The sequence below is a fragment of the Manduca sexta genome, chromosome 27, assembly GCF_014839805.1.
Source record: "Manduca sexta isolate Smith_Timp_Sample1 chromosome 27, JHU_Msex_v1.0, whole genome shotgun sequence".
Lineage (NCBI taxonomy): Eukaryota > Metazoa > Arthropoda > Insecta > Lepidoptera > Sphingidae > Manduca > Manduca sexta.
In genome coordinates this window covers 13,540,079-13,560,881 of record NC_051141.1, presented here as the reverse complement: position 1 = coordinate 13,560,881, position 20,803 = coordinate 13,540,079, and the positions used below count along the sequence as shown (strand labels likewise).

At 36.6% G+C, this 20,803-nt stretch overlaps 1 protein-coding gene across 1 annotated transcript in view; it reads right to left on the bottom strand.

The window, feature by feature from the left end:
* Window positions 1-11,198: 11,198 nt before the first annotated feature.
* Window positions 11,199-20,803, bottom strand: part of LOC115455783 (protein bric-a-brac 1) — a 269,255-nt gene continuing 259,650 nt past the window's right edge. The window contains exon 6 of the mRNA XM_037444167.1: window positions 11,199-20,157. Coding sequence (XP_037300064.1) covers window positions 19,696-20,157 — 462 coding nt within the window. The 3' untranslated portion in view covers window positions 11,199-19,695. The remainder of the gene's footprint in view (window positions 20,158-20,803) is intronic.

Sequence of the window (20,803 nt, the reverse complement as noted above, 5' to 3'; positions counted from 1 at the left end):
TAATAGAATAGTCGCCGCGTGACATATCTTCTCTTCTGCCAGCCTGCCCGCGCAGCCGAATACTTCCGGAAACGCCCGATGTCATCGGCTAGGATAGCGGCGCGTAACATCGGCCATCCTGCAAAGTGAATACCAAAGGTATTCACAAAAATAAATTGAGAAAGCAGAACTGAATCGGATACTTATATTTTAAACATTTTTACCAGTAAATCACTAACTATTTCTGATCGATTAACACTTTAATAAACCAATCAAGTCTTGCGTATCCACAATATCCAACAACTTATCCATTTTGCAATTAACTTTCACGCTATATGTGTATATAATTTACTTTTCGTTAGTACTTAAACCCCGTTTCCTTACTTCATTCCCAGCAACCAAAGACCTTCATTCTATTTATCCAAGTTTACATACAGTTAATGCTGAATTCTAGTAGCAATCATAGAATGCTGAGAACCAAACTTAAGTTTAAAAAACACCCAGAACAATTAAACCTTTCAAAGCAAAACCTCCAATTAGTAAGACAGCATCAAATGAAAAGGAATGAGAAGCACAACTAAAGAACTCCATAGAAGTCGCAAAGGAAGTTAACACACAAGATAATATAACACACAATAAGGACTTATCAGCACACGATTCATACATATAAATAAGCATACGCAACATATACCAACTCAATCAAATCAATTAATCAAATGGTTTACGAGTAACACAGCATAAAGGCAAGAAGCGTTAGAAAAGTCATAACTGAAATTAATAAAATATTTAAAACTAACATGCGGAAGATTGCCATGCTTCCAGATTATAAACACAGAAAAATGCATTCAAACGGCCAAAGGCATTAAGAAAAAAAGACGGGAAAATACAGACAGCGAAAAGAGATTAGATCCCCAGCATAAAGGATAAAAACGGCATAATAGAAACCACAATACGAGAGTCTCTATCAAAGCTACTAAATGCATCCAAGAATTATACACATGCAGAAATACTACAGAAACAACAGATCCGACCATTAAAGAACCGGTACCGGAGACAATCTCTGATAAATAAAAGTAGTCAAATAAAACTCCAGGTGCAGAGAACATCAGCAATGAACTTCTCATCGAGAACAGGGACATTATTAACACCTACACTCACATAGTTATTGACTGAGGTCTTAAGAATAAATTAATTTCAAGTCAGTGGACAACAATTACTATTATACGACTACACAAGAAGATTGAAAAGGACATTTTTTTATTACTAGCTCTTCTAACCTAATCGATAACATAAGATGTACAGACTCCAAATTAAGAACGGATACATTAGCAACAGAACTGGGTGCACGACTTTCGAGAAGTGAACTCTACATGCAATAAAAGTAAATTAGGAAACAAGTTACATTGTGTTTGAATTAGTAATAACGAATTAGTTGAAGTCACAAATTAGGGACAGAATTTATTATTCCAAGTTTCTTAATCTGAGGTACTTTACCGCTAAAATACAAATTTCTTGAAGCATATTATTGTGGACTGATACATTCGCCACAAAGGCAAGTGATGACTATAATTGATTCGCCGTGTTGGCAAGTTGAAAGTCACTCTGTTATGGAGACGGTTGCCAGAACGAGAATCAGCAAAATTAAGTTTTATTAACAAAACAGAGTTATCAATGTCAACGTTAACCCATTTTTGTGAAATAAAAAAATGATATCTGCCATCTCGCGTCTTTATTCAAGAAAACTGATTTTAAATTGAGCAAGTCTAGATTCGTAGCTTTGTAAACTGTGGCTGTGGTTATTCACGTGTGAAAAATGATACAGAAACTGCTTCTGGGCTCTCTCACCAATCTCTGAATATGTTCGATGAATGACGGACTCCAGAGAGCATAGCAACATTCAAGATCAAATCGGACGAAACAACTAAAAAGACGACAGAGATCTCGGGATCTTCAAAACTTTCGTTTGTTATAACAGAAAACCAATTGAAAGCGCAGCCTACCCCATAACTATGAGTCGAATAGTCAGTTAAGCCACGCGTGTCAAGACACTTCCTAAATGGGATATTATTTAAAATATAAGAAACTCTAAGAAGACTATAAATCTTAACAGTTTGAATAAATAACTATAGGTCTACAACTTGATGTCAAATATCTACAAAGTCCTCGCTAAAGTGATTCTATATCGCAGGCATAACCAAGACACTGGACCAGATTCAACTAAGAGAACCAGCAGACTTAACCGTTACCCCAGTGTTTATAAAAAACTGTCACTGGCGATCGAAGCCGATGTGGAGACATGTGATTTACAATTACACTACTCAAGTACAGCGTTAGCTACACGTGTATGTTCCGCTTATATAAACAACCAGCACAGAGAGAACATGGCCAACATGGAATAAAAACAACTACAGCAATTTTCATATGCATTACACAATGTTGGCAACTCATCGGAACCAGGATTTGTACATAATTTTCGGTAATGTCAATATTACATTCCGTAAATTGGGCTCCGTAAATAGTATCGATACTGAAGCACGCATCCGTCGCTACTTCTACCGAATATGTTTCAACTTTTTTTATTATTATAACACTACTTGTAATTTCTCTCCATATATTTTCATATATACAATATGACAATAACTGAACTCTAAACATACTTTTTTAACTATTTGATTAAAACATCAGCTTCTAATGACCCACTAAAATCAAAAGAATTCCTTGTGCATGTCTGCTCGATAAAACCACGGTTAATATATTTCTACAACTAAACAGGTTAACAGAAAATAACTTATCATAAGCAGTATAATAGATGTCAGTCCTAAGGTTTTATCTGATATTTTACTTTTTTTTGTTCATAATGTTATTACCAACAATAAACCACCACCACCACCATGGTACACTTCAAAATTGCAGGAATACTCAAAGACAAATACAAATGTTTTTGCAATCTCAGATTACCATTCCCACTGTTTATCAAAAATTGAGCGAAGGTTAACCAACCAAGCTTAGTGTTACAGCTAGTACGGCAACACAATCCAGTATACCATTTCAGAGTCACCATATTGTACCCTTATTCATTCGCAGAAATATTGCTCACATATTGTACCTTATTAGTATACTTAGAGAGCATCAATTTTTCAGAGCCATTGCGTAAGTGCTATATAAGAATACCAAACATTTCAATTAATAAGCCAGTGCTTTTCAATTTATCCCGAGTCCAAGTACAGACAGAATAGTTTTTTATCATGCTCCAAACCAGATCAGTGAGGGTATCTGGAACAGAAGATATGTATGTTATATTATATTATTATATTACATTTCTAAACAACAACGTTTGCTCTGTCTTATTTTCTTTACTCTGTTTTCCTAAATTGCATTTATACATCAACACAGTTGACTGGATTTTGGAACCTCGTATACCACAAATCACATAATATTGTACTTCTGCCGTATATTGTAGCTTAATCTCTTTATGTCAGACTGTAAGCTTTCCATGTAAGATTAATGAATTCACAGATATTATATATAGTTTATAATTAAATATAAACACTAAACCAGAAACAGAAATAGAAAAACAGAAAAGAAATTAAGTAAAACAGAATTAATGAAGCAAATCAGTAAAATAAAGCAGTCAAATCAGACAGAGTATGTTCTGACGTAGTGTTACCAGGTGTCTCGATGTGCGCAGAATATCCCGGTTATCAGAGTTCTGGAGACGCGTCCCGATTTGCGACTGATTGGGACATTAAATGTCCCGAAAATCAATAAATTTATCAAAAGACATTATTATCAAAAAATAAACAACACATCACATCACTAGCCCTGTAGGTATAATTTTATTTTGTTCTGTTGTTTAGAGACGCGACTGTACCGTGATCTATGATTCGATGTTAAAACAGAAATTGCAATGAAAACCAACATTAGCATGACTTGCAGTATTTTTTTTGTGTTTCGACCTTCTACCTGGATCCCGATTTGTTTTACCTGTTGCCCGATTTCAAACAAATAGGACCTAGTAACACTAATCAGAATGCTCATGGCTACAGACAGAATATGATCAGAAGGCTCATGACCACAGACAGAATATGATCAGAATGCTCATGACTACAGACAGAATATGATCAGAATGCTCATGGTTACAGACAGAATATGACCAGAATGGTCATGGCTACAGACAGAATATGATCAGAATGGTCATGGCTGCAGATAGAATATTATCAAAAGGCTCACGGCCACAGACAGATCAGATTAAATAAAATAAACAGTTACGCACGTTCGCATTGTCAGCCTGAAGTGTTGCGCCACCGATTTGACTTCACATGACTCCAGTCATTCCTGTCTCCAATGATTTAGTTTCTAAGAAAACACCCTCTCCAGTGAGCCAAGCAGCAGGCATAACGAAGTTTTTGTTATGAATGTCGTGAATCGTACTAATGTGCAGACATCAATTCCATATGCATTCCCAACATATTTACTTCAACAGACGTAGACGTTACCATGGTAACTAAAATCTGAGAATCTGATAATTTTAATTTTGGCATTCAATGATTCATCACAGATTTATTCCGATAGTTCTCTTCACATTCGAATTCAATGTAACTTCAAATTATCATTTGTATAATCCCACTTCTGAATGTAAAACGCTCTTTTTACAGTAAACATTATATTAGCAAAATAATTACAGAATACAATTTTAAACATTCTTTTGACAACGTCCAGCCAGAGAGAATAATAATAGAATAGTCGCCGCGTGACATATCTTCTCTTCTGCCAGCCTGCCCGCGCAGCCGAATACTTCCGGAAACGCCCGATGTCATCGGCTAGGATAGCGGCGCGTAACATACCTTTATATTTGTAAATTATAAAATTAAACAATTGGCTAGCTTTTTTTTTATTTCAGTAGAATGACGAGACGAGCATGCCGCTCGCATGATGGTAAGCGATACTATACTTATCACATTGCGGCAAGCATTTTTTTTGTTGTAGACATACGTTTGTTAGCCTGGCAGGGCCGGCTTATACAAACACACGGTTTGCGGGTGAGTGCTTTAGGCACTGCGAGCCCTTAAGTGACATGCTGAGGGCGACCCTCTAAAGGGTCACTTCGTTTCAGGACGGTCACTGAGAGAGGACTAGACATCAGCGATTAAGGTTTTCGCGAGGTGCGTGGAGCAACTTAACAATCTACCTAGATTTCATCGGCTCGCGGGTCGGAATTATTAGAAGGGTCGGGAGGACGGGGGACGCGGCGAGGTCCTCGGCGGCGAGGACGGAGCTGCGGTCGTGTCGAGTGTGTGAGTTTTTTGATCTGCTAGTGCTTGAGGATTGTCAGTGATATCGTCCTGTGGGTCTGTCAGAACGGCACGCGGCAGTCTCCATTTCGCGCGGTCGAAAGGAGCTGAGGCAAGTTGTCAGTTTCATAAGGCCCAGAAATTACGCTGGCTACTCAAATCAAGAAACCAGTGCATACTTTATTGATTGGCGGTAATGATACATATTACTCAGACGGCCCCTCGCTTACAAGAGACCAACCACTAGTATTTTATTTTATTGAGTGAAAATTAACTAGATACGACTAAATAAGCACATATATAAAATGTTTATAAACATACAACTTACTACGGTCTTCATATAACATAAACTAAGTATATGTTTCAGCTACGTAAATAAATCAATGTAAATAGTATGAATCAATAATACAGTGAAACCTTGGTAACTGGGTCATTTTGACATTGCGTTATTTAATGGGAATATAGAGTGCGTTCGGCTAATTTCGGACGGTTTTTCGGTGTGTTGCGAGGAGTCTCGAAAATATTTTTTTTCTCATAAAATATTTAAGCGATATCAACATTTTATACATGAAACTAGTTATTATTAATGCTACTTTATGTGATAATTTAATCATCTTCCAATTCTTTCTGTTTAAGCTTAAAAATAGATGATCATATCAGTATAGAAATTTAAAACCCTTAGAAAAGATCAGACCTTCGCGGGGTAAGTTCGGACTCCGTTCTAATAACGCTTCTAATGCTAGTATAATAAGGTCAATAACAAAATCAAACAGAAGTCTCAAAAATGTGAAGAGGAGCGAAATCCACCTTTTTTGTTTCAGTGCGCATAGCGCACCCGTTCTTGGTCGGAGCATCAACTGTGGTATATGAGATGGGGCGAAAAGAGACAGCGTAGCCGCCTACATAGCTTAAACTAAAAAATAACCATAAATTCGTGGTATTTTTTCGTTATACTATCTTACCCCGTATCCGATCTAACCCGAACGCACCTTTTCACTATACAGGGTCAGGACCCTGTATAAGAAACCTCTATAACTTATAATTACAATGAGGTTCCGACATTTTTGCGCGTTACTAGGAGTTTTTAAAGTGTATTAATTGAGGATTGACTTGAATTTTTACGATATTTCCCTCTATAATTGAGATTTTTATAGCTCAACCACCCGTATAAGTAAGTCAATCAGGGTTAGACATTTTCCGCCCTGTGGATTTGGGGCGTTTGAAGAATTCTACTACGGTATTCCCTTCTTGTCGTAAAAGGTGACTATATTGGAATTGAAGGTAGGCCTCATGCTGTCGTTGACGCCAAAAACGTCCTTCGGTTGTGCGGGTGCTTCTGAGTCCTCCCTCCGTCTCATAGGAGACGGGCCGCATCAGGCGGCACCTCGCAAGGGGAGGGGTAGGGGCTACGGACGACGTCTTAGACACTTCCGTCAGAGGTAGCCCGTAGCCGTCCCTGATGCGCTGAAGAGGCTCACTGCGGAGTTTTCGTTGGTATGCTGTGCGTAGGAATTAGTTTGTACGTAGGTATGCAAAATGAAAATTATGCCCGAAGATCCACATCAAATCTTGGCAGCTCAACGCCGGGCCGTGAGGCACGCGATTACTGGAAAGTAAAGGTGGTAACATTAACCGTGTACAGGTGAAAGATATTTTGTATGTCCTCCTATTAAATACTAATTTGTTGTCGATAAGTCAACTGGTAAATAATGGTTGTCAGGTTATATTTAACTTAACTGGCTGTGAAATATTCAATAAACAACAGAAGTTAGTTGCTACTATGCATATGTTGCAAGCTCTGAAGTAAATAGTCTGAATATTTGGCATAGAAGAATGGGACATCTAAATTATAATGATGTTAAGAGATTGCCATTATGTACTAAGGGGGTGGAATTAGTAGATAACAAAGACATAAATAAAAATTGTATTCCCTGTGTGAAAGGTAAGCAAACGAAATTTAATTTTTGTAATGGTGGTTCAAAGGCAACAAAGGCACTGCAAATTGTACACTCATATTTGTGTGGACCTATGGATTCCCACTATGGGTGGAACTAGATATTGTATAACTTTCATTGATGATTTTTCAAGAAAGGTGAATGTATATTTTCTGTAAAATAAAACAAATAAATATAAAAGAGGTATTTAAAGTACACAAAACAAAAAGGGAAGAGATAAAAATTAAAAATACTAAGTAAATACTAAACTGTTTAAAATTTTATTTTTATAGTCACTAAAAAGTCAAAAGAAAATTAAAATTTCAGATTTCTTATTATGATATCAACTTATTATATTTCAATTATTTTTCTAAATTAAGTTTTTTTTCTATAAATATTGAAATTAATATTTATAGGATACTAACGTCCCTCAATTGTTTTGCCTTCCCGGAACCCCTCAACTAACACTTAAACTTTATGGTATGGTATTAAAATTCAAATTGACTTTTAAGTATTATTATGAATCTTTTCTATGGGAATATAGAAAGGTGTTGTTTTTAGGCAAATTCAGGTTTTTTTTAATTTTGCTCCGTAAGTACCATCCTCGAACTCCAAGAAATATTATAAAAGAAGAATTAGCGAAATCGGTTCAGCTGCTCTAGAGATTTGCGCTTAGCAAGACATTCAGAGATTCGTTTTTATATTATAGTTAAGTGTTTTGGTATTTCACGGTAGTTTGAGGAGCAATCGCATTTACGCAATTTTTTAGTATGACTCTCTCTGACTCTCTATGACTCTTTGTCAGAAATATTGCATCCAGGTTTACAGTTACAGACTCAAGTTTTTATATCTTGAGCGGAACTCCGTACATAACCACACGTTGCGAATGTTGAAACCATACTAAAGTCAGGTGTATGGATTGCAGTACTGTTGAGTTGAACACAGTTAGTGGGCGGAACGCCAGATCTAGTACGTAGTTCACATTATACTGTATCGATGACCCAAGTTACGATAACATAATATTGTAGATTGATGATGTTTAATTCTTTTCCATTTATTATCTATACTATTATATAAAGCTGAAGAGTTTGTTTGTTTGTTTGTTTGTTTGAACGCGCTAATCTCAGGAACTACCGGTCCAAACTGAAAAATTCTTTTTGCGTTGGATAGCCCTTTGTTCGTGGAGTGCTATAGGCTATATATCATCACGCTATACCCAATAGGAGCGGAGCAGTAATGGCTAATCTCAGGAACTACCGGTCCAAACTGAAAAATTCTTTTTGCATTGGATAGCCCTTTGTTCGTGGAGTGCTATAGGCTATATATCATCACGCTATACCCAATAGGAGCGGAGCAGTAATGGCTAATCTCAGGAACTACCGGTCCAAACTGAAAAATTCTTTTGGCGTTGGATAGCCCTTTGTTCGTGGAGTGCTATAGGCTATATATCATCACACTATACCCAATAGGAGTGTAGCAGTAATGGCTAATCTCGGGAACTACCGATTCGACCTGAAAAAATATTTTTGTGTTGAATAGTCCTTTGTTTGTGGAGTGCTCAAAGTTATATATCATCACGCTATGACCAATAGGAGCGGAGCAGTAATGGCTAATCTCAGGAACTACCGGTTTCAACTGAAACAATCTTTTTGTGTTGGATAACCCTTTGTTCCTGGAGTGCTATAGGCTATATACCATCACGCTATACCCAATAGGAGCGGGGCAGTAATGGCTAATCTCAGGAACTACCGGTCCAAACTGAAAAATTCTTTTTGCGTTGGATAGCCCTTTGTTCGTGGAGTGCTATAGGCTATATATCATCACGCTATACCCAATAGGAGCGGGGCAGTAATGGCTAATCTCAGGAACTACCGGTCCAAACTGAAAAATTCTTTTTGCGTTGAATAGCCCTTTATTCGTGAAGTGCTATAGGCTATATATCATCACGCTATACCCAATAGGAGCGGAGCAGTAATGGCTAATCTCAGGAACTACCGGTTTCAACTGAAAAATTCGTTTTGTGTTGGATAGCCCTTTATTTTTGGACCGCTATAAGCTATATATCATCACGCTATGACCAATAGGAGCGGAGCAGTAATGGCTAATGTCAGGAACGACCGGTCCAAACTGAAAAATTCTTTTTGCGTTGGATAGCCCTTTGTTCGTGGATAGCTATAGGCTATATATCATCACGCTATATTCAATAGGAGCGGAGCAGTAATGGCTAATCTCAGGAACTACCGGTTTGAACTGAAAAAATCTTTTTGTGTTGGATAGCCCTTTGTTCCTGGAGTGCTATAGGCTATATATCATCATGCTATGACCAATAGGAACGGAGCAGTAATGAAATATGTTGCAAAAACGGGGAAAATTATGAGTTTTGAGAGCTTCCGTTGCCTGCGCTGCGTAAACGGTTAAAGTTATGCAACAATGATGTAAGACGGGATTGTTTCACTTAAAAAGTTCTAAATAATATAACAAAGTCCCCCGCTGCATCTGTCTGCCTTAACGTGTTAAACTCAAAAACTACCTAACGTATTAAGATGAAATTTGGTATGGAGACAGTTTGAGGCCCTGGGAAGAATATAGGCTCCCGGGAAACTACTATTTTTATAACGGAAAACTTTAGCCTGAAAAACTTTATAACGCGGGCGGAGCCGCGAGCAAAAGCTAGTGTATTATAAACTAATTGACCCGGCGAACTTGTAGCCCCGCAGTTTTTCTTCTGTCTCATTCGTACACTCACAGTTTTGAGATTCTTAAATACTTGCTATAATTTCTTAAATTATTTTTTAAACAAACTTTCTCCGGACTATAACGAACACATAAAAGAAAGATTTATCTAATTTGGTGCAGTCGTTTGGAAGTTATGCGCGTAAAATATTTCGGCGATTAATTTTTATTTATATAGATTTTAAATACTTTTAAAAATACTTTTAGCGCGTCGATTTGCAGGGGGCACAACCTTAACGCAGGGACCATAAATACAGTATTAAGTTAGAAATGTAGATAGATGCCTACATTTTACTTTCTCTTTGTTTCTTATTAATCCCCCGCCGTCAGAGGAGACGTAGGAGGCGCCAGATGGACGACTGACCGACGTCTTCCGCCTTGTGGATTGGGGGCGTTTGAAGAATTCCACCATGGTATCTCCCCTGCTTGTCATAAGAGGCGACTAATAGGGGCCATCGGGGGGTCGTCGGCTGGTAGCAGGGGGCTGTCCGCCCTTAGTGTACATCGTGCGCTTTTGCACATTCGGGTGACCTCCAGGATGGACGGCAGCGTGGAAGGTGCAAGAAAGGTCTCATGCTGCCGTTATCGCCAAGAGCATCCTTGCGCCTTGCGTTGGTGCGCGGGGGCTTCTGAGCCCCTCCTCCCATTCGCAGGAGACAGGCCGCACTAGGCGGCTCCGCGCAGGGTCGGCTGCGGACGAAGACTTAGACATTTCCGTCGGTGGAAGCCGTCCAAAATGCGCCGGAGACGGCAACAGCAGAGTTTTAGTTTGTAGGGTGTATATAGTGTTAGGGACTCGGCCCGGCGGTCGCTCGAAGGCCAATATCAAATCCGGGCGGCTCAACGCCCGGCCGTAACCGACCGATTACCCCAACATAACTGCTTAGTCGCTCCCCGTGAAGGCTGGGCGGTAATAATAAGATACTTTCTACGCCAAAACAAAAATAAAAAATGGTGCCATGGAAATGTGATTTTTGAATTGATAATTTTTCCCGTACGGTGATCTTACCCGGTTTGTTCCTACATTCAAATCCTTAGCAAATGGGCGCATATATAGCCATATAGTTCAAAAATATAATGTAAGTACTGATATCTATTTATTTATTCTGTGATCAAAATAATTCAAATTTCTATGCTTGCATTATTAATTTTTTATACTTAATGTAGTTCCATTTTCCAATTCATTAATATTAATGGACCCAAACTGTATTAACTATAAGGTAAGGTAGATAAACGGTAAAACCAAAATAAAACTATAATATTTTTACACTATTTGTATATTAATATATTTCATTCCGACAATGTGACAATAACAAACTTAAATAGGTAGATAATATTTACTTGAGACAGATAGGTACTACATGTAATAATTTTATTTAGACAACGAACATTTAATGTTATATGATTACTGCAGACTATGATAAACTAACATTTTCTTTAAACGGATCAAATTACACCAATTGTACTTAACATAACACTGGCTTGTATTTCGCTACAACACTGGAAACATTTGTTGAAGCTAGTAACCACATTATATTTGTGTCTAAACCGCTCTTAGACCCATGACGTGCAAAGTAAAAAAAAACAGTTGTTTTTTTGGCACAGCGAGTGGTTGCCTTACTCCAACAATGTAAAAACTGAAAGATAGAACAAATTAAAACTGTAATGACTAATTTTGAGTATCAGAAAATAATTAGTAGAAACGCAAATCGGGGGCTAAAAAAATCTTAACAACAATATAAATCAATAAAGAGGCAGGTCTCGCGCGCTTCGGCCATGCTTTATGTAAACAGCGGGCTTAGTCCATACACATCACACCCATTTAGGACAGAAACTTCAATATATAAACAGTGACAATATCATGTAATTTCACTTCATTCGTTTCCATTCTTAGACTGTCGAATATCTGTGTTAATATAGAGATCACGAAATGTCCGGTAATCGTGGATCTAGAGGTTGTACGTCCTAAAAGGGCCTGATATTGAAAGACTACATTAACTACAATAGGCGCGCGAGATAATGTGCTTCTAAAACAATAATTGTAACTTTATCGTGAACTAACATTTATATAATACAAATACGATAAAATTAAAAAGTGTAATCACTATTTTTTGTATGCTACTTAATATTTAATTGCCTTGGTTTGATTGTGCGACCCCTACTACAAAACTATTATCATTATAAACTAATATATGTGTATCGATATTATTTTGATTAATGATTGGGTTATTTTCATGAATGGAAACTGCTTACACTTAAATATAACTTACAAAAGTTGAATTAATGTTATAAGTTGTAAACTATTGTTTGGATTGATTTGTATAGTAATGTATCAGAACCAGATCACTAGGGGTCGCCCATTGAACAGAATGTAAAAAAAAAACACCAGCTAATGTTTCTATAGATCTTTTTCATAGCCGAAAGCAAATGGTAATACTTAACTATCGAATTGATACCTACCGAGTTAACTACTTAACTAAACAGTCATTAGTTTCATATGAATTTATTTTAATACATATATAGTAAAATATTTTGTTTTTGGTAATAGCGGTCAGGCTACACTGGTAGGTATCGATTTATTTGAGCCCAACTCGGCATACGCATTTAAAATTAAACGATATAAATAGTTACAAATATTAGAAAGTATATTATCGCATTACGAACATTTAAAATATATTATATTAAAACATTACATTTATCACATACATTAAGGAGAGAAAATTAATTATGAGAACAATTTGTCATGCAGGATATAACACATCGTGTGAATCGCCGGTACACATTACACGATTTTCATTAAAGCATTATAATAATTGTTATAAATTAATTAATTAATTATATCATAACATAAATTACAAACCAAAACCGCCTCTGTAGGTGACAGTAATACTACAAACATAATAAAGGTTTCCTTTTCTTAATACTTCGAAAACAACGTACCTACCGACATGTTAGCTTTTGGTAGGTACCTACTTAGACATTTAATCCGAAATGTGCAATATGTTTCCAGTACAATAAATTAATGATTAATCGTTATAACTATAGATTCCACATTGTGATATTATAACAAAATATGTAATACACATATATGACGAACCGTAAATTATTCAGTTCAAACTAATGGCACTTACTATGTCTGCATTGTTTCACTAAACAAATTTTGTCGTATCAAGAAATATATAGAATAAATTTTGACGCCGAATAGTCAGCTAACGCTTGCCTGTCAGGGTATTACCACATCGGCCGAATATATAATATTATGTATATTTTCATCTATATAATAGTCATATGTATTTGATTTTTATATAATAATTTTGAATTTTTATTATTCTAACTTTTAATAGTTAAGCACGTTCAGTGCGTCCCAACGGCAGCGGACCGCGACGCAGCACGGCGTGTCCTGTGTTTGTGCAGTTAGTCGTTGCTATTCATCACTCGGCCCGGAGGCCCGCCACCGCTTGCATGCTGACTTCCGCTGTCGTTGGACGCATCCAGCCGATCATCGCCGCACCCATCCCAACACTTACTGTGGTCAAAAATTTGGAAGGCACTTTCTACTTTTTCAAAAATTTTAAATTTTTATTTTACTTTTTGAACACATTAGCCTAGACTTATACAATAGAAAATATGCGTATTAACATTTACCAAAATTTACGCAATTCATCCGAAACGTATAGGCCATTATATAACTTTAAATTTTTAGTCATCTAGTTTTAAAATTTTATTTCCAAAAAAGATAGCCAAATAGTTTCATCACTAGATCTGAATTGCAAATGCATTTAATTTTGATTTATAATTTTGGTCTTTTTTATACACTAGTTCCAAACTTTAACCGAATCAGATAATCCAAATACCAAATAATAGTGAAGTATCAAGGCCACTTGGAGACTTATTATAAAACATGGTTGTACATGTTTTTGCGACGAGACTTGCCCGGGCGTCAGCGAGAGCGGCGCGTCGGCCGCGGACGGGCCCGCCGCCGCGGCCGAGAGCGCGCCGCTGCGCCCACTCCCTCCCCTACAACGCGACATTTCCATAATTTAAGAACGCCAACGAACATATGCCAACAATATCTAAATGGTATACCCTTGCGGCGAGAAGGTAACAGTTTTAATTTGCCACCGAAACTATAAAACAAAACAACTATGCGTCCGGGGAAGTCACCAATAAAACAAATTTGTACATACATATCTTAAAAGATTTAAATGACACACAGCGGCGAAGTATTGTGTGACGCGCCAGGCAGTACAACAAACTTACCGTCGTGTCGTTGCTACTAATAGTCGTATAGCTAATCTAAGTAAATTGAAATGTAAACACTAAGTATGCATAGGTAATATAGCAGACGCCTGAATGCTGAACATTCAGTTGCGACAATTTTAGTGCTACTAATACTAGCGCGGAGCTGACGCATCTCAATTGATTTATGCGTGGACGATGAAGTCTTAAAAGATATTTTAAATGTTTAACTTTATCATCTCGTCATTTGTTACTACAATACGTTACCAGTAACTGGTGTTTTAGTTTTTCAAAAGTAGTATTAATAAACGGATCGTACATCATCACTTAGCTGATAGTGGAACTGATAATGGTGTCAAAGTTAATGTAGAGAATTCGCCAGCTCCACAGTTATCTAATATAGCCTAACATTTGGAACAATCGCTACTGGCTAATGATACATCTATATTACATTTGGCGCTCACTAAGCCTACGTTCATGTGAATCGCTGCACGAACAGTGAACTATACGAGCTGGGGATTGAGGGCTCCAGCGGGGTGAGAATGAAAACGGACTCACACCTCAACCGTGTCATATCAATTCAGTACCGTGTCACATTACACACTGTGCTCTGACAAATATATTAAAACGTATCCCACATAATACTGATGCGGCATTAAAATATTAATGTTTTGCCACTGAGGGAAATAACTAACAACAAATTTATATCAGGTAAGTTTTCTTATTTAAAATCATGAAACTTGTATATTTCTATATTATCGGTTTCTCACAAACGGCTGGTCCGATCTGAATTAAATTTGGAATACAGACAGCCTAAAGTCTAAATATAAAAACATTTATTTCAACATTCTAACTTTGGCTATTAAACCTATGAACCAATTACTAGGTTAGCAAAGAGATGGGAAACTAAATAATTTGTTTGATTGTGATGCAATCTTATCTTACTTTTTATAAGGAATATTATAAATGCAAATTTTTGGGAAAATGTTTGGATATTTCTTAAAAGTAAACGCAGCTACTCGTGAACGAATTACTCTTTATCACAATAATTCACTCCATAGGAAATAATTATTTTTCTAATTTTTTCAATAGGAGGCGCGGGCGCCGTTTAGGTGATGCTATGGATAGCGATGGTGTTTTAGGGTCTATAGTTATAGTCGGAAAGACACGCGGGCGAAGCCGCGAACAGAAATGAATCAAACAAATATGGTTTGAAGGTATTTCGAAATGAATTTACCTATCCCTGTAATCTTGCTTATTTACATCCTCATAAAGCCCGAGATCGATTGATAAAATTTGAACTGTATTGACTTTTTCACTTTAGTTGTGAAAATTTCCTAAAAAGGCAAATTTAAATTGGACTTTAAATTTATTATTAATATCATTGACAGTATTAAATAAACATTCACGTAAACCTTGGTCGGGTATTTATGTCTGTTATTTTTTTCGATATAGATTTATATATATAACTAAGTATACATAACTATAATTTAATTATCCATACCAATTTCAATGTAAAATAATAATTATTTTAGCTATAGAATTGACTAGAAAATTTCAAATCCCAACGGCTTTGCATTATTAGCAATGACATTTATAAAATTACTTTGTCCAAAACGGCATACAGGTTAATTATACTATTGTGACAGGTGAAGACAACCGAGCAGCTTGCGACGATGATACAGGATCATTTTCATTTTCGCCCCCTTAGAGCAAGCAACATTTATCATAACAGCTATTAGAGAAATTGACATCGATCTGACAAAGGAAAGGAGTTACACTTTAAGATAAGTATACACATCTAAGGCTAATTTATATTTTTCACTTAACACACACAATACATATATATTTGTTTGCTGTATTTATGATTATAGGTATACGGAACAGTCTTTTGAATAGGGCCGAATGTTTTTTTTAAATTTTGATATCTACTTTCACAGATGTATCTAAATAGTATATTGTTAATTAAATAAGCTTACAAGTTAATCGATATATTATTACCTTTATGAATAGACAATGATAAGAGCGCGTCTTGGTTATAATGCACGCAGTAACATCGAAACATGCATCAAAATATACGGGTGAATAGCGAGTGATAAGAGTTAACTAGGAAACCAATAAATGCCCAAATATTATATGTATCGGTGGACTCCTTTAATGGTAAACAAGACAACGGTGCATGTATGCTTAGAATAGTACTCGTATTATTGGGTTGTGCTAATTCAGTGCACCCTTTTCTCAATGTATAATCAGCATAAGGTTTACAAATTAGAGGTACTGCGTTCTACAATCAGCCCAGCAATCTCACAAAAGTTTATTTCAAATAAGTATACGCAAGAATTTATATTTTAAATTTCATTATTTCAATAAATAATTCATGGAATGTTTAATACACATTATAAAATTCAATAATTAATACGTTCAATGTCAAAATATTAATATTAACATTTTCAATTACATAAGTATACAGATGTAGTAAAAACTCTTCGACTATTCACCCGGTATAATAACGAGAAAATAAATTAAATGCGAACCGATCGCACACAAATACGGCATTATAAAAATTGTATTAAACTCAATAAAATAATAAGATAACAAGCGCAATATTGCACAGAGCGTTCGCATTATAATTAAAATAATGCCGATTGAAATTCTTACAAATTACAGCAAATAATATTTGAACACGTCGCGGGATCGTGGTGGTCCGTCCCGTGCCCCTTACAACAGCATCGTCGATCAGTAAATTTGTTTAAATGTTTCATTATAGCGCAATGTTTCAGTACAGGTTGGCAATGTACAAGATAGTAACAATCATACCCAATATTTGCGACAACAGCGTTATGAGTTAGAGAAAATGCCACAACAAACACTCCACAAGGAAAGATTAAAGTAAACTCACACATTTGCTAAACAGAATATTTTTGTGTCATACCGCATACGTACAGTAGGTAAGCTTCAAATGAATTTATGCGCTGATAAAAACCGAACGTATAAATTAGAAAGCAACCGATATAGGCCATCTTCTCGACAATGTATGTATTCATTTAGTGCTAACTATAATAATACACGTAATCCCCATTATTACTTAAATGGGAACACAATTTATTGTACACAATTGCAGCAGTTCTACTGTCCTATATTCACCGCTAGCTTTTTTAAACGAACGCTGTGGACGGTTGATAATTGTTTTGTTATGTTGTTACTAAATTGTAGTTGACAACTTACAATCTCAAGGCGTCATTGAATCGAGTAGTTTGATGTATTTAGCATAAAACCCAATTTTTATTTACTACAATAACATCGATTAAAATATAATTCGCCACAAATCTCGTATACGTTAAAATATGACAATAGATATTCAGCTATTGGTTGACATGTAACTATGTGATTGAAACAAAAACAAAATCTTTTTTTTATTTTTTTTTTATACATTTTTATATAAATAACACTGATAACATTTAGTCACACATTTTCACTATTAGTATTATAATATTGTTTCTTTTTTGGGTTTTATGCATTACATCGCTTGATATTTCTATACGGTATCTGTTGTTGTCACAACTCATTATGATTAATTTATAAGTACTTGGATATAAAAGAAGTATGTAGATACGTAATAAATAAATCGCGAAATTCAAAATATCAATATATATGTTTATCAATAATAATACACTAGAACCCAGTTTCGGTTTGTTGGTACATTGAAGAAATGTAATGAAAAATAAATAGGATGACTAAGGAAGAGTTCACAAATCAGCGATTTTCAAATCGTTTTGTCTGTTCTTCGGTTTGTGTATAGTGCACCTCTACGAAATAACTGAATGGATTTGCATATATGAGTACATAGGTTTCAAATGCGTATAGAGTATATTCTATATAATATCTATTTGCCAACGCGGATATAAAGTGCATACGGCGTAGTTCGGATTGGGAGTAAGATATTAAAGTAACTCATAATTTAATGTCAATCAAATATTTAATGAGAAAAAATATATTTTCGAGCCTCATGAGAAAGCCGTATTATGAGAAAAGATTCATATTTTCTAATTATGCACGCACCGCTGTTCGCGAGCTAGTCCTGTGCGTGATCATTAGTAGAGACCGGATTATATGCAACTTAAAAAGCCCGAAAAATTTATGAAAAACGTCAAAATAGGCAACATTAATAAATGTAAATTTAGTATTACAGTTTTTAGCGTCAAATCGGCATACAATTTGTAGGTTAAAATATATTTTTCAATTTATCTTGGTAATAATATTACATATCAGAAAAATTTACCTTAGTGATTGTGGACGTTTGTAAAAGTAAACGCTGGAACCACGAAACGAATTTGAATGAAATTTAACACACGCATGGACTGAATTAACTTATAAGCTACTTTTATGGCTATTTAAAAAATAAACATATTAGCTTACTCATTGAAATAGTCATACTAACGAAAAAAAGTAAAATCATATCGCCTCCTATAACGAGAATATGCACCAATGTATAATGCAAAATTCGAGGAAAATGGGTAGAATGTGCTATTTTATGTAATTGCATATAATCCGGTCTCTAATGATTAGTGTGCGATTCAAAAAGAAATTCTATATAAAGAATACTGTACAGCTCTGCTTGGCGGTGCGGATTTGTTTTTCTTAATTTTAAACAGACTCATGCCACGTTTCGTAGTTACTCGATGTGACTAACATTAATCTACAAATCATATACTGTTTCATTTACTGTGTGGGCTATTTGGTTATTATAAGAAAGGAGGAACCTTCAGTTATTATCACACACAAATAAGTTTCAAGTTAATCTGTAACCAAAATTATATTTTTATAATTAGCGAAGGTCCACGGAGTAATTGACAAGAAAAGTGTGGTGTATGCTGGGTTATGCAACACGGCCCCGAGCATGAGCCACGGCTATCTTTACTGGTATATCTTTCTTGGGGACAGTTCGCACTCTTAATAACGACTGACCTAACTCAAATTAGTTTCATGGGAAAGGTCGATAAATATATCGGCAGAAAAAAACAACAATGAAATTATGTAATAGTTGAAATGATATGAAACCATATATTTTTAAAATTATACTTATGACATTTTTTATACAGGCCCGGCCTGCACCTGATGGTAAGCGGTGTCGTGTCTGGATAAAAATTCGACTAACGAGATGATGATTATACAAAAAAAACTTACATCTCTAGTGACAGTAAAACCGCATGAGAAGAATTACATGGTTTAGAAGCATGGTTAAGATAAGTTTAAATTATTCAGGCATGTTTATTATGTTTAATGTTGGAAAAAAATATTATAACTTGGATATATACATACATGTATGACGGATAGTTTAAATTATTTTTTAATCATGGAAAAGTTGTACAACACCAGATACCAATCCGAAGAATCTAGCTGGATAACGTTCAGAAATATCTAATTGTGCTGTGGCTGTTGGGGACTAAGAAGCGGTAAGCGGGCAGCGGCGGTGGCGGCAACCCTGGAATACTGGGCGGCGCCGCTCCCGCTAACTCGCTTCACATATCTTCAGCTGGCGACTCCAGTTCCATAGGGGGCACGGGCTGGCCGTTGCGTGCTGGAACTGGGGTTTTGGGTGGCCCCATTTCCAGGGGCTCTGCGCCACCGACATCGCCAAAACGACTTTCGGGCCGAGGGGAAATGAACGGGCGGAATGGATCCGCAGGTTTGGCTGGCTCAAGCGCCTGCCCTGGAGGCAGTGGTGAGCAAACCGGAGACTCCAGTCCGGAGGACAGTGGTGATGGCAATCTTGGTGACTGAAGAGGCAACGACGGAAGCCCCAGGTGTGGGGGCTGATCTGGGGGGCGCTGCGCTGCAACGACCATATTGCACATTTGGCGGCGCAAGCCATGCGCCACAGCGGCCACGGCAGCTGCGGCAGCTGCGTTTGGTGATACTCGTTCCTCGCGTCCATTGCCGCATCCAACGCCGGCATACGCGTTGCTGGTTACCGTGCCATCCTGCAACATGCACGCATAACGTGTAGCTGCCGACCTTGTGTCTAACCACGTGAGGCATACACGGAGCTACCACTCATAACGACCTTAGATACCAAATTTAAAGCCTCCTAACTTTAATTTTTAACCACCATGGTCTCTAAAAATTGTTAATGAATAACCGATATCGTTAGTCGTTGTGAGAGTAACTGATAACTGCGATATAAAAAATGTGTTAACTAAACTCATACAATTGTACATAATCGAAACAATAAAGTGGAGCTATTACAAATGCACACGGCATGGCTTTTAGATACAATAATGACATTTCGCAAAAGCAAACGCAAAAGCACATTCGCGTCGGCATGAGGAAAAGTAGTCGTGGGGCGCGTCGAATCACCGAGGCATTAAAAAACACAATTCAGTTCCGTTCTAAACGTGGTTCCAATGAAACTCACATCAAACGTAACACAAAGAAACACTACATTAAAACGACGCCATTTCTCTACGGAGATCGCAATCTTGAATCGACGTCGGGGCACTCAGTGACGCTTGGTATTTTTCAAACAATAGTATTGTTTTAAACGAAGGATGTTAAGAGTTGTATTCAGTAGAAGTGTTAAGCACGTCGACGTCGAGACTGGATTGCGATGTCCTTCGAGTAGGAAGG